Here is a 15,564-nt window from a genome sequence, read left to right as displayed (position 1 = left end):
AACGAATATGATTAGAGGATCTCCGAGATCTTCACAAAGAGGATCCTTGACACACCCCGACCCGGAGTGTCCACTAGGACCCCGAATCGAGCTGTGCTGGCCGACACCTAGAAGGTGACGAAGCCATAAAGTGTGATAGTGTATAAAATTTGAATAAATTAAAACCTAAAAATGCTTAAGTACACGAGTGTGCGATGAGCGGGTCTATACCCATTTCACGCATGATACAGAGTATAGGTATAGTACAGTAAGGTAAAATAATAATTATACCGTCATAAGAAGACATATGTACTGAAAGGCGCCACGAATCCTCGTCGATACGAAACTCTACTGTTAGAACCTAGAGGGGTGCAAAAATAGAAAATGTGAGTGAGCGAAACAAAACTTTTCAAATCAATTTCAATTACCACTCACTAGGAAGTTATCGTGTGAGTTCCTAGAAACAAAACCGTGAGGGCATAGCCGGGGCCCAAAGCAGACAATATCGTTCTACGGTAGAATCGAGTCCGGGATATGACAATCCTCATTCATCAATAATGTATACAAGACATGTATCTCAACATAATTGCAAAAACAATTGCAATAAAATCAAAACTAATATAATTTACACTGACAAACTGAAAATGGAATATATTAGTGTTCTTATTAGATTAGTATAATGAAAATATTCACGATTTTGATTTTTGTTTAAAATATTTTGATTTGTTAAAAATATTAGGACGTCCATATATATTCTTATCCAATAATAACTTAATTAATTCAATTCTTGATTCTAATTTTAGTGAAATGAGTAAACAAAGTCCTTACTTGATTTGGTTTGCATTTATATTTTCATTCCCAAATCTTTTCCTCGTTGAAAAATATTACAAAAGATCTTTACTGCACATGAATGAGTTGCTAACATTACGCGGTGGTGTTAGATCGATAACATTACGCAGTCGTGTTAGATCGGTAACATTACGCCGTCGTGTTAGGTTACAATGAAAAGTTTGTCGACTAATCTTTGTAACCCAATTGCCAAAAGTTTTCACATCCTTGAGTTTACATCGAGCATCCGATCCTTAGGCTTGAAAACGGACGATTGATGGAAGAGGTATACTATCTACACACCCCATTTTACTTTTCACACACCCCTTAATAATTTCTATCCGTTGATCTTCTTCAATTCATTCGATCCGACGGTCGAAAATTAAAAAAAATGTCTGAGAAGTAAAATGAGATGTGTGGATATCATACCCCTGGAAAACTCGAACATGCACCAGATGCGTAAACTGCTCGAGTGACCCGCGAGCATAAGAACATTGAAGACTTGAATGTCGACTATTTGATTGTTATATGGACATTCAAGGTGAACATGGCTTACAAATACAACACAATGATCCTCCATACTTTTCCTTCGAAAAATGTTATTTATTTAGCGCAAGCTATGCAACTCATGGACACCTAATTTCGCTTCAACATGGATGAAACAACAATGTAATTGCAATAACGAAGAACAATAATACCATCGAATAATTTAACTTGGCTTTTTCCACGGATTATCCCCGTAGTAGTATGTACTGCCAACCATAAGAGCCACAGTGGCACCTTGGACAACGACACGAGCTCTCATTAGCTTCTGGCCCAACTGAGAATTGCCTTGCCTGAAACTGATTAAGCCGGCGGTGAGCACACCAGCAGTCAACATCGCACCTGAAAAGTTTAGTTTTAAAGAATTAACCGAAATGAATCTCATTTTAACTAATAAAAGCAACACAAATCACAGCTTCAACACTAGGGAATAATCTGCAAGAATAATTTTGACAGACAAGGAAGCAGAAAGCACACCCATTTGGCATCATTCAACTATCAAAATGTTGCAATTAAACATTTATGGGTTCAGATCCTCTCCGGTTCCTGCAGACCAAGTTATCTTAGCTGTTTGATTCAAATCATGCAGTCCGAAATATTTCTTCCTCCACCACCCCCCCCCTCCTTTCTCTCCCTTCCTATTCCTATGGTGCAGATTCCCTTCCTCTCAACTCATCCGATCAATTCCTCGTCTTCTTCCTCCTCCTCGTACATTCCCCTGATTTTAGAGAGAGAGATGGTCGGACCGGCAAGGCCTGTGTTTGTTCTGTTCAGATCCTCCATTTTCAGATGTACTATGATGGCGGCGGTTGGGGCGCCATTCTTGCCTACATCTACTCTCGTAGAGATATGTTTCTCTCTCTCTCCACCTGTTTTCTGATTTGGGTCGTCAATTTTTCACTGCAAAAATTAAGAAACAACTCTAAGGTTGCAATCTTTGAGGATGAGGAAGAGGAAGGAAAAAGAGGAAGAGGAAAGGGAAAGAAAGAGGAAGAAGAAATATGTTTGCACCATAGGAAGAAGGGAAAGAAAAGAGGGGAGAAAAAAAGATTTCTGAGCACAGGATTTGAATCAAACGGCCAAGAAAACTTGATTCGCATGATCCGAAGGACACAAATCCGGAGATGATCTGATTCCCACATTTATCGCTTGAAACCATACACAAAAGAAAACATTTTTCTCTCCGTTTAATCAAGTTCAAAGGAAAATTTAAAACGAAAAGACGATCCATAAGCTCCGGATTAAGAATACACTCTGAAGTTTGAACCAGACCCGTACCATAATATCCAGCATACAAATGTCCCTAGTTGTTTTCATCTCCACCACTACAGTTTTCTAGGACCCGAGTGACTCCCAATTCGCAATCCAAGTAGCACTTCTCCTTGGAAAACTTCTGCATTCTCTTAAATCTCGTAATATCTCATTTTTAAGACTAGACTAAATGTCAGTCTCATACCTAACCTTCACTCGGTCAGCACCCCAATAACAAGGACCCCGTGACGTTTCAAAATAACAAAACTCTGTTGCATCTCGACAAAAGACATAGGTTCCATAATTCTACTGTAATACTCACCTGTCATTGCCAAATGAAGACGTTGCCACTGCACTGGATACTAACAAAAATGTCCCAAGACTTCTCCAAATTCATAGACAGCAGACAGAAAATTTACGAGAGACGATTGACATTAAACTGAAAACTATATTCTACATTCTATCCAAATGGCCAACAATTCAAAAACCAGAGTAAATTAGCTTCTACTTTAACTTCCACTAACCTAACCCAGATAAGAATTAGCTCTATTTTCCACAGCTAAAGCAATGAAGTTCAAATAAATTTCGAAATATATAAATATATAGTTGATTTTAATTTCTAATGATAGATTAACCAAGAAAGAAGCTTTACAAATACCCTTTCACCAGAATTTAATCATCTAATTAATTAACTTTTCCAAATTATTAGCTTTATATAAAATCCCAAATCACCAAAAATTCAAACAAGCACAAGACTTTACGATCACATATGCATAAATCAACTCATATCAAACCTCACAATTTGAACAAAACAATCACAGGAAACAAATTGCCGAAAGACAGTGAAAGAATCAAAGTGGGAATTTACCAACTGGTACCCAAGGGTTGCGGACCCGCTTCTTCTCCTCGTAAAATACTTCTAACGTGGGATCCACCTCACTCATCTTCTCCATGCGCAGAACGCGAGAATTGCAGAAAATGGTCAAATCAATTTGGGATCGCGAACGCTAAATTGGAAATCAGAAGAAGAAGAAAGCAGAGACCGAGAGAGTGGAGGAAGATGGAAGTAAAGATGGTGGATGCGGTCGGTGGCGGTTAAGTGTGGGGTCCGATTCGCGCGTTATTGGAGTTAAAAGCTCAGCCCGATTGATGACAACCGCTAACCCATATAGATCCGCCCAACTCATGCCTAGGCCCAACTAGTGTGGCACGTCTCTAAATTATTAATCAAAACCAGGGTTTAAAATATCGATATGTAAATTTATAGAAATATCGATATTAATATCTGTTGTCCTCGACATAAATTATGAAAATTTCCAATGGGATCGATACATCAACTTATTCAGATTTAAAATTTCTGTAGTCAATCAGTAAGTATTATTAATATTCTTGATGAGTTCTTCTTTCTTTTATCACTTAGGAGCCGTACGAGATGAGAGTTTCATGCACGGTTTTGAATGAGAAAAAGAAGTGAGGAATCCTTTTTTCAACTCTAACTCTCCCACTCCAGATGTTGCTTTTTTCTCTGTTATTTTGAAAGTAGCTACTTCAGCTTCAGGCACTCGAATTTTTTATATTCCTTTTTATTTTTCATCAAAAGAATCGCATCTCTTTATGGAAATCATAACCATATTGGGTAATTATTGGAATAATTGTTGGAGACTCAAATGGTGGATATCCAAGCATGATAACTTATATGTTGTTTTATATCTCCATGAATCTAGGAACTTTTGCTTGCATTGTATCATACGTACCAGAATTGATAACATTCGAGATTATGCAGGATTATACACAAATGATCCTTTTTTGGCTCCTATATCTCACCGAAATAAGGTAAAGTTTGCATTTGACCATTCCTTTCCATATTGATCTTTGGTTTTTCAGATATTTCGACAAGAATATACAATTTCATGGATATTTTAAACACTGATCAAACACACATCATCCGCACAGAAGAAGTGTTTACTCAAATAAAGAAAAAGATATTTGATAATTTGCCAGTGTTTACTGTAACTTTTTAATGATAGGTGACATAAAAAATGACTGATTGAAATTGAAAATAATATGAAAATTTAATTTAATAATTAAAATATAATGTAGCAGACTAGTATTGAAACCACACCCTTTTTAGTGCGATTGTTACACGTCTATCTATTTCAACAGTTAGTTTTATTAAAAGCGTCATGTAGAGAAAAATTTGGTGAACGCACCCCCATTCAAGTGTCCTTGCCAATGATACAAGGTTCTATAGAGAGAATTTTACACTTTGTCATAGTATTGACATGCAACATCATAATTGAAGTGGCATAATTAACTACCTCCAAAATGAAGATAAAAACTTGCATAGCACAAGACGCTACATGTTATTAAACATGTTCCAAGTAAGTTGCTTTCTTAAAAAGCGATCCCATGTTCCAAGTTGTTTTTCTTTTTGTTACTTCGAAAGTAGCTGCTTCATCTTCAAGCACTCGAATTTTTGATATTCCTTTTTATTTCTCATCAAACGAATGACATCTCCTTCTGGAAATCCTAACTATTCTTAGTATGATACTAAGAATTTCGGGGGATCTCATTGCTATTACTCAAACAAGCATGAAACATAGGCTTGAGTATTCGTCCATAAGTCAAATTGGATATGTAATTATTGGAATAATTGTTGGAGACTCAAATGGTGGATATCCAAGCATGATAACTTATATGCTGTTTTATATCTCCATGAATCTAGGAACTTTTGCTTGCATTGTATCATACGTACTGGAATTGATAACATTCGAGATTATGCAGGATTATACACAAAGGATCATTTTTTGGCTCCTATACCTCGCTGAAATAAGGTAAAGTTTGCATTTTACCCTCCCCTTCCATATTGATCTTTGATTTTTCAGATATTTCGACAAGAATATACAATTTCATAGATATTTTAAACACTGATCAAAACACATCATGCGCGCAGAAAAAGTATTTACTCAAATAAAGAAATTGATATTTGATAATTTGCCAGTGTTTACTGTAACTTTTTAATGATACACGTAAAAAAAAAAAAAATGACTGAGATTGAAAATAATATGAAAATTAAATTAATAATTAAAATATAATGTAGCAGACTAGTATTGAAACCACACCCTTTTTAGTGTGATTGTTACACCTGTCTAAATTTCAACAGTTAGTTTTATTAAAAATCATCCTATGGAGAAAAATTTGGTGAACGCACCCCATTCTTGTGTCCTTACAACGTTCTATAGGGAAAAGTTTACACATTGTCATAGCATTGACATGCAATATCATAATTGAAGTTTACTCGTGTCAAATATGTTGTTTTTCATGAAATGGCATAACTACCTCCAAAAAGAAGATAAAAACTTACATAGCATGAGGCGCTACGTATCATTAAATATGTTCCAAGTAAGTTGCTTTCTTAAAAAGAGATCACATATGCAACAAGAAACTTTTTTGAAGAAATTCTGGGGCAAACCGAAAGTCAGTATATTTAAGCTAGATGTGAAGTCCTACCAAAAGAAATTTCTTTGAATAGTTTTTTAGCACACTAGCAATCACTCATTTAGACCAACTCTAATAGTTGGTGTTAAAACCTAAATTTTTAACTCATAAAATTTAGGTTTTAACCCAAAAATAGAAATTTTTTTTCTCACAATAATTTTAGCTTAAAATTTTAGTCCAAAATAATTAAAGAATGAATTTAGCCTAAATTTCTTTTTCTGTAATTTTTTTTCTTACAATAAAATTTATGTATATTGTCTTAATTTATTTTGAAGAACATTTTAGCCTAAAAATATTTATATTCCAATAAATAATGAAAATTCATCAAATATACTTCAATCTTACAACAATTACTTATACAAACGATAATTAAAACACTAAATAAAAATGAAAAACGATAATTAAAACATTACATAAAAATTACTACAATTACTAATCATAGTAATACTCATCATAATTTGGTTGAGTTGGTGGTGAAATTCGTGGTGGATTTCATGGTGTACTTGGGAAATAGACATGAGATCATGTATCATCATTCTCAAAGATATTCCTTGCCGCATGCCTTTGCAAGATTTCTTTGTACTTATCACGCAAGTACTTTTTCCTATTTGGAGTGTACTTGTTGAGGTCCTCCATCATTAACTCAATTTCAAACCTTTATTGCTTTAAATCCGCTTGCTTCTCAAAGAGCAAGCGCATTTGGACCATTTCTTCCGTGGTGGCCTCCCTTCCGCCTTCAATAAATTGTTTAGTTGCGGAAGAAAGTTTGACACAAGTCGGACCTTGCATCTCTTTTCTCTTTGCTTTGTTTTGCTTATCTTTTCCCAGGGGCTTTGAAATAGGAGCAGGTGAGGTCACCGAATCCTCACTTTCATTGCCAACATTATCGCTTGAGGCTTCAAGAGCAAGTAACAAGGAGCCCGTATCATTTCAAAGTATCAAAACTTTGTTGCATTTCAACAAAAGACATAGATTCCACAATTCTACCCTAATATTTAACTGTCATTGCCAAATGAAGACGTAGCCACTGCAGGCAGAGAATGTTCCCAACTCTTAAGATACTTCTAAAGTGGGCTCTGCCTCGCTCATCTTCTCCATACACAGAACACGAGAATTGAAGAAAATGGTCAAATCAATTTAGGGATCGCGAACCCTAAATTTGAAACAAGAAGAAGAAGAAAGCAGAGACTGAGGAAGTGGAGGAAAATAGAAGTAAGGGTGGTGGATGCGGTCGGTCGCGGTAGGTGTGGGTCCGAATTGCAGGTTATTTGAGTTAAATGCTAAGCCCGATTAATAACAACGGCTAACCCATATAGATCCAGCCAACTCATGCCCGGAGAACAGGGCGAAAAAAATGAGACGGACTTCTAGCATGCAAAATGGGTCGATGCACGAAAAACGAGACATGTCGGTGCATGCAAAACGAGGTGGCCGACTACGCAAAACAATGCGGGTCGAGCGCACGGGTCCACCATTGTTGCCCACGAAGCATTGGTGCCAGGGGTGGAGCATATATAAGCCTCTATCAATATGGAGTAGGGTTTAGTTTTAATCTCACAGGCCTCCACTACTTCTGCTATGCCTTGGGCCTTCCCGAGGGCATGAGTTTAGGCTTCCGTCTCCCTGCGCCTCAAGCATTAATTTTTTTATCTTTTATGTTTTATTTTTTAACTTTTGTTAAATTTTCATTTTTCCCATACCACAATATTAAACTATCATCTTCATGTTCTACAAATTGTATTTTTGGTGAAAATTTTCATATCAAAAAATTCAAAAACAAGGATATAAATCTATAGGTATTTGAATCTAAATAAAGTAATGTAAGAAGAAGAAAAAAAATTCAATGAAAAAAGAAAAAAGAAGAAAAAAAAAAATGATATGATCGATACTTTCATACCGATCATTTGGGAAGATTGTCACTATCACGCTAGCGCTTTCCTTGGGGTCAAGTCGCTAGTTTCATACCGATCCTTCCCTTTCAATATTTTTTTTCTTTTATTTATTTTACCATAACAACAAACTATAACATTCATATTTTTTAAAATATATTTTTTTCCGTACAAAATCTATTATAATTCATATTTATATACTTGAAATTAACGATTTAAAACCTAAATTTACATATATTTTTTTATTTTTCAACTTTAAAAATCAATAAAAATAGTTTCAGGACCTAATAAATGGTTGGATCACGTCCAAATGTCTATTAATATTTTTCTTAACTCCGATGCAAAATATTTCCGAAGGCTAGAAATGTCAATTTTTTTCACAAAAATTGTGAGTTATATATATAACCCACAATTTTCCGATCAATTTTGAGAACTTTTAGAACATTCGTTATAAGCAAAAGTTAGAGTCATTCTATTTGCACCACATGCTTCCTAAAACTAATTTAGGACATTCCCAAGATTTCGGACACCTACAAATCTTTTTGGGAGCCCCGCTATTAGCTTTCATTATTTTTAATATTTTCAACTTTAAAATCAATAAAAATTAGTTTCAATACCTAATAAAGGATAAAACCACATCTAAAGGTCTTGCAACATTTTTGTTAATTCCCATGCAAAATATTTCCTAAAACTAAAAATTTCAAATTTTTCACAAAAATGTGAGTTATATAACCCATGTTTTCCAATCAATTTAAAGAACTTTTACAAGATTCATTACAAGCCAAAATTTGAGTCAATCTAGTCGCACCACATGTTTTCTAAAATATATTCAGGACATTCCAAAGATTTTCAACACTTACAAATTGTTAACATGTCCCACATCGACTGTATCAATGAGAATAGAAGAGTTTAAATATCATAACTTCACTCCAACGAATACCGAGGCCTTTAGTGATAAAACCCCACACCTGACGGATTGTGCATGTGGTAATTACCAAGTTGGGGACAATATCGGTGTTGTTGGAAGTGGGCCGTATGACCCGTCTCTTTGATAATTCTACACAAATCTCATTGGAGGCCCCGCTATTAGTTTATATTATTTTTCTATTATTTCAATTTTAAAAATCAAGGGATAAAGAAAGGAAGGAAGGAAAGCTCGATCGAACCCAAGGATAGGGACTGATCCAATAAGCACACTAATGACGACGATCGATGACTAGCATCCAGCAAAGAAACCAACGCTTAACATAAACTGCATTTGCAAAGTACAAGAGAGGGCAAGGAATAGGCAAGCGATGGATGTAGTCATGAGGAATCCGGTCCCGATCCCCCTAAGGTGGGTCCCCCGCTAGCGCCTCCAAATCAAGTAAAATAAACGATAACACGAACTACACGCAGTTTGATTCTCTTCCCAAGATATGCAGGCAGTCCGCTTCGAACCCAATCCTTACGTCGTGGCCTGTGGGAAGACAAGTCCACAGTCCTCACACCCCATCATAAGCTTATCGTCGAAAGTGATATTTGGTGTATTTTTTTACATCTTATCATTTTGTTCTTAAATCTACACTAGTGATTTGATAATTCACTCATGCAATAGATAAAATAGTGACCACCACCACCACCATCAAGTCAATAGAGCATTTTTTTTCCAAGCACGTTTAGAGCATCTCTAGTAAACTAGCTACAATTTTCAACGTTAGTCGAAGTTCGAGAACAATGGAGTGACATAACTAGGCTAGCTCTTTACAGGAAAAGCAAAATATCCCCTTCCAAACCCCTATAAGAAATGAAAAGAAGGTACGACACTGCCAGTTGAACATATGCCTCATGCATTACAGAAAACTTGTTAAAAACCAAAATTTGGGGGCGATTGGTCAATTTTATGTCCTCATACGGTTACATCCATCCCTTGAAAGAAGAGATAAAACAACAATCCTCAATGATGCACCTACACCTACTGCATTTTTCTAACCGCAAGTCTTAACAGCCCGCCAGGAAACAATATCAGAACTGTGAAAACATAGCTAGTATGCCTACCCTCCTCCAGAGTCTTACAGTTTCTATTTGACACTTTGTAGAGGAGGGGTACAAAAAATCCGCAAGCATTCGGTCCAACCTCAAGTCTTCAGATCATCAGACATTGCTGAGGGTATGCAATGTGTAGCAAGAATATCTAGAGTAGCTGCTTTAGCAGTTTTTGTTCGGAGAACCACCACCTGGATATATGCCAGAAATTAGCGTACCATACAGACAGAAAACCACATGCAAACGTGTACAAAGGAGGGGAAAGGGGGTGAGACGGAGAGGGGGAGAGAACCTGTTGGTATTCTAAATCAAATTTCAAAAATTCATCCTCGCAGCTCTCTACCATGCTTGCCAAGTTCTTCAGGTTTTTCACAGGCTTACCATTTAAAGCAAGAACCTACACAAGCATACAGAGTAAGTCATCTAACAACAGGTTATTTGAAGTGTATCAACTACTAACATCCAAAAATAAATCCCTGACCTGGGTGTTAACTATTTCTTCGTAACCGATGTTGATGTCAGCCACAAGGACCTGTGAAACAACGACGAGCTGCTCATCTGGTGATTGTGGCATTGAATGCAGCATCTTGTCCAAAAGCTTGACAGGAGCTTCAAATTCATATTCCTTTCCATACTGTACATACAAGCAGAAACAGTTGGATTGAGATAGCTTGCATAATTTGATCTTAATTTGAGATGCATTATCATAAACTTTTTAAGATGTTAATTACACACACAGGCGCGCACACACGTATAGCCAGTATTAATTAGACACACAAGCGGACACATACATATGGACACTGTAGATACACAATAGTTGCATGCAGTACTAATTAATCAAAACCCTCTCGTTAACTTCCATTAAGCAGATGTAAGAAAGAGGTCTCATTGAGGGGATTAAAGGTGAGCGACTAACCTCAGATCGAAGGTAAGGAACAGACACAGCTGTAAAGACAAATCCTGCAATTATATAATATGAAGGAGGTCTGCCCTTGTTGTGTGCTGGGATTAGCCTTTTGTGGGATGCAAGTTTGATGTCAAAATTGAGAATATCAGAATTGCGCAGAACTTTAACCGCTGAATTATCTCCAGTATATTTCTGGGAGACAAGGTAACTAAAACCTATGCGTTCTCCATGCCGAAAAGGAACTGAAAATCATTGTGGAAAACAGCAAAGTGCCAAGTCACATAGAGTACGATAATAATTTAAGAAGGGGAAACAGAAAGGTAAAACATGTCACACATTATATTAGTGAACTTCACCACTTAACAACAGTTATATAAATTAGCAGAAATGTCCTATAATAAACAAATAAAATAAAGAATAATAAATTCTTTCATGAATGCGAGTTTTTCGCTTGCTAAACAAATTACAGATGTATGCCATAAACATATACCCATAATACATATATATATATGAATGTAACAGGAATATAAGAAGTACACATGCCTGTTCCATCATTGGCAATATTAACTCCATCAAAGCTGAGAATGATATCAGATGGCTTCAGAACATGAGATTCCGGAGCAGTGGGATCAACTCTTCTTATACGAACACCCTTCTGATCAGGTTTCATGCCCATTGCCATACGCAAATCAGGATTTTCCATCTTCTGCCACTCAACCCCAAGAATTGGAAATCCTAGCACATTATAGACAATCATAAGATTCAAAGGACATGCAGAACTGGCAATACTAGGTACAGCTGGGCTCAAAGACATGTAACTACATTACGTAGAAAGACAACCTATGCCAATGACAATTTATAAAAATTTAAATACTTAAAACACATCAATTATAACAAATTTACCTGTATATGCTCCATTCTTCTCATAATCTTGGATGAAGTGCATAATGACTGGTGTTGGTATGACATAACCAATATTCTCTGCATCTTCATGTTTAAGGGACTGAAATGCGATACCGACACAATTTCCCTTGTCATTAAAAGCAGGCCCACCTGAGTTTCCAGAGTTAATGGCAGCATCTATCTGGAAAATCCCAAACGGTAGGAAACATGACATTAGAAAAAATGCTCCACTGATAAGCCAGATGTCCAACAGAAGTGATAGAATTACATTTTCATTACCTGCAAACCCAGTAGTTCAGTAGACCCATGAACATAGGACAGAATCTCTATTCGTGACACAACACCACTCGTCACTGAAATTGTGTCTCCTCCAATTGGGTAACCCACAACAGTAACGGCGTCTTGAAGCGCAGGCAAATCCCCAAACTCCACTGGTGACACTCCTTTCCAAAACTCGTTGTCGTCAACAGTAAGCATGGCTGCAACACCATATAAACAACAGTCTTCCATTACACAATATCCAAATTAGTTTAATCCAACTAACGGGAATTGATGCATAATGTGCATGGACATTCACTCACAATCCCTCCATCTCCATGCACGTTGAGATCAATTCACACCTTTCCCCACATTCACATATGACAAACGAAATTCATCCGTTGCATTAGTTTTTCATCCCCTGTGCCTTCATTTACTATGCGATTTATTCTCAGCTTTTCTAATACCTTATATCAAACTGTTCTATTCCCCCTAAGTAAACATGGAAATTCTCCTTCCCTTCCAAAAAAACAAATCACTTCCTATATCTTCACCATGCAAATTTTACTACGTAACAACACAGAACAAACACTAAACAACCCAAGTTAAACAACCCCTTAAGCAGAAAGTAGGAGGATTTTCTACCCAATATACCATCCCCATTCACAAAAAACATCATGAATCAGTGAAAATTTAAAAAGTATTAACAATGATAATCAGAAAGAAGGAAAACTACATAAAAAGGAAAGCTTTTGAATACCAATATCGCACTCGGTGCCAATGGCGAGAACAGTGGCCAAGTACTTAGTATCGGAGCCACGCTTCTTGAGCTTGACCTGCGTATAATGCTCGACAGAGTGCGCATTGGTCAGCACCCTCCTCCCACCAATCACAAAACCACTGCTGCTCGAGCTGTACTGCCTCTTCCTCTGCCACGGCAGCGAGAAATTCGGCTCTGTATGCGTACAAAACACCTTCACCACCGCATCCATGGCCGGTACCACCCTCGCCCCGCCCTCCCACGCCTCACCAGGATCCGAAACCGTCAAGGACGGCCCCACCGCCACCTTGTGGTCACCATTGTCGACCGCCCGAAGTATCCTCCGGGAAGGGGCCATGGCCTCGGGCTTGTCGGAGAGCTTTTGGAGCTTCTTAGGTCGACCGCGGCGGCGACCTTCGTGTTGGGGCTGCGAGGCCTGAGGCTGCTCGATTATCTCGACGTTGCTGACGGAGAAAACGTCGTCGACTGCGGTTGTGGCCGTCGTAACCGGCGGGGCCGGTGGGGATGCGATGGCGGTGGCGGGTAAATCTAGGGTTTCGGTGATGGGGGTTTTGGGCTTGCGGCCTCGTTTGCCCATTTGGGTTTTTTATTAATTTTCAAAATGTTTGTTTTCTGCGTGTCTGCGAAAGGGGTTGTGAGCGTAAATACTGGTCGGATTTGGATGGAGAACAAGAGAGAGGGAGAGGGGAAGAAAATGCGGGAAAAAGACGGTGCAGGGTAATTGGAGGGAAGGTGAAATATGTAAAATAAATAATCTGGGAAAAAATTAAGAAAATTAAAAACGATCAATTTTCTTCTTAATTTCAATTCTTTTCTTCTTGGCTAGCATTTTTATTTATTTATTATCTTCTTTATTAATTAATAAAATATTCATTGTCAATTAAAATTATATTAAATTACCAGTTTAGCCTTTTAAAACAAAACATAAATAAGAAATATGAGGTAGAAATGTAATTTTACACAACCAAATTTTGCTGTTTTTTTTTTCAAAACCTCACCTACATGTAATCCTAACATATCTCTAATTAAATAATAATAAATAATAAAAAAAAACTTATCACTTCCATATTATCTATCACTCTCTTCCTCTCTCCTTCTATTTCAAAAACAAAAATAAAAAAAAATTTCTCACACATTTTGTGTGTGCCCATATGCTAGTTATTAATAATGAAGGGATGGGTTCAAAATTATTATAATAATTTAGGAGATTGAGGTGTTTTGAACCTAAGACGTACAGGTGGAAATCTGATCCGTTAGAATATTGTTTTTGGTTGACATTGTTCTAAGTACGTTAAGAAATTTATACACTACAAGTTCACGAGTTATTTTTTCTTGGAAGGTTTCAGAATTATGTTTAGGTTCAAGTTTGGTTTGGTTTAATATCCAAAACAGTAAGTTTAGCTTTAAATTGAGTGTTAAGTTAAGTGTTTGGGGTTTGTGATTCAGAGCTCGAGGTACAGATCTGAGGCTCATATTTCATGTCAAATGTCAAGGCTTAAGGTTATTTTGGAATTTTGGTGAAATTAGAGTCCGACATCCAGGTCAGTGTTTTATGCTCAGCGTTTATAGTTCAAATTCCAGTATAAAACCTAGATATTAGTGTTAAGAGCCAAGATTTAGGATTTAGGGTTAAAGGTTTGAGGTTTGGAATTTCAAGCTCAAGTTTAAAATATACGAGTTTAAGGTCAGCTCGAGTTAAAGATATGAGATTTGTGTGAAAATTCAATAATCAAATGTATAAAATTTCATTCGGAAGACCAAAACATCACCATTATAGGGCTTGTTTGAAAAGTGTTTTTATTCCTACTAAAAACACTTTAAGTGTTTCCTACTAAAAACACTTTAAGTGTTTTTCTAAGGTTAACTTGCATTTTTACTAAGGATTGATTTAAAAAAAAAACACTTCTCTAAAAATGTTTTTGGTTATTTAAAAGCACTTTGGTAAGACTAGCCTCACCGCACTCGCTCACACGCATGCGAGATGCATTTTTTCTAATCATGGGCGCTACACGCCCCTAAAGATGTATTGTATTAGCTGTTTACCATTGGTGTTCACTGGGTATAGACATTAATACTTTCACTATAGTTTTAACTTAAGTTACAAACAAACTAAAATCCTAGTTGGTCAAATAGTATTTCTCCAAGTTCAATGAAAATTGATTATTGCAAAAAACACATGCTCTTCTTCTTTTAACCAATCCAAGGTCGAATAAAATTGGCTCACTCTCTGGAGTGTTTTGTACCAGCCCACATAGAACAATAAGCATGGAGATCATTGTTAGCTACAAAAAAAAAAAAAAAAAAAAAAAAAAAAAGCAATTTCTACCTTGATTAAGGAAAAAACTTAAACTCGTTCAAATGTTGTTATGAGTATAAAATTAACAAATAAATAAGACAAAATGACCTAACAATTCAATCTCTATTCATTTCTTGATCCTCCCAAATTTTATTTCCATGGGATAATGGAGAGGTCAATATTATTAGTCTTGAACTAATATTGTTTAAACCTAGGAACATATATTCAGTATTTCTTCTTTATTTTTTTGTTTTTTTTGAAGGCCTTCAAAAACTGACCTAATTTGATATTAAAACTGACCTAATTTGAGCCTCCAAATCATCAAGCTTGGCAGCATAATCTTACTAAACCAACTCCACAGCCTTCATGTGTTCTTCTTCTTTATTCATCCATTCCTCCCTCATTT

The 15,564-nt window shown here is 36.5% G+C and overlaps 2 protein-coding genes across 2 annotated transcripts; both read right to left on the bottom strand.

Annotated features, from left to right (window-relative positions):
• Positions 1-1,306: 1,306 nt before the first annotated feature.
• On the bottom strand, positions 1,307-3,732 carry LOC125478924 (RING-H2 finger protein ATL48-like). The gene is made up of 2 exons (XM_048587758.1): positions 3,470-3,732; positions 1,307-1,692 (listed from the first exon to the last, which is right to left on the bottom strand). Exons 1-2 carry the CDS (start codon positions 3,552-3,554, stop codon positions 1,517-1,519), a joined length of 261 nt encoding a protein of 86 aa, XP_048443715.1. The 5' UTR covers positions 3,555-3,732; the 3' UTR covers positions 1,307-1,516.
• Positions 3,733-9,794: 6,062 nt separating this feature from the next.
• Positions 9,795-13,593, bottom strand: LOC125479031 (protease Do-like 9). Its single transcript, XM_048588037.1, has 8 exons — positions 12,842-13,593; positions 12,103-12,302; positions 11,824-12,004; positions 11,464-11,655; positions 10,930-11,162; positions 10,495-10,647; positions 10,306-10,410; positions 9,795-10,204 (listed from the first exon to the last, which is right to left on the bottom strand). Exons 1-8 carry the CDS (start codon positions 13,437-13,439, stop codon positions 10,106-10,108), a joined length of 1,761 nt encoding a protein of 586 aa, XP_048443994.1. The 5' UTR covers positions 13,440-13,593; the 3' UTR covers positions 9,795-10,105.
• Between the last annotated feature and the right edge of the window lie 1,971 nt (positions 13,594-15,564).

The sequence above is a fragment of a genome, unplaced genomic scaffold (genome assembly GCF_019419815.1).
Source record: "Pyrus x bretschneideri cultivar Hongxiangsu unplaced genomic scaffold, Pyrus_bretschneideri_v1 Contig27, whole genome shotgun sequence".
Taxonomy (NCBI): Eukaryota; Viridiplantae; Streptophyta; class Magnoliopsida; order Rosales; family Rosaceae; genus Pyrus; species Pyrus x bretschneideri.
The sequence above is the reverse complement of the archived record's forward strand: the minus strand, read 5'-3'. Positions and strand labels throughout refer to the sequence as shown.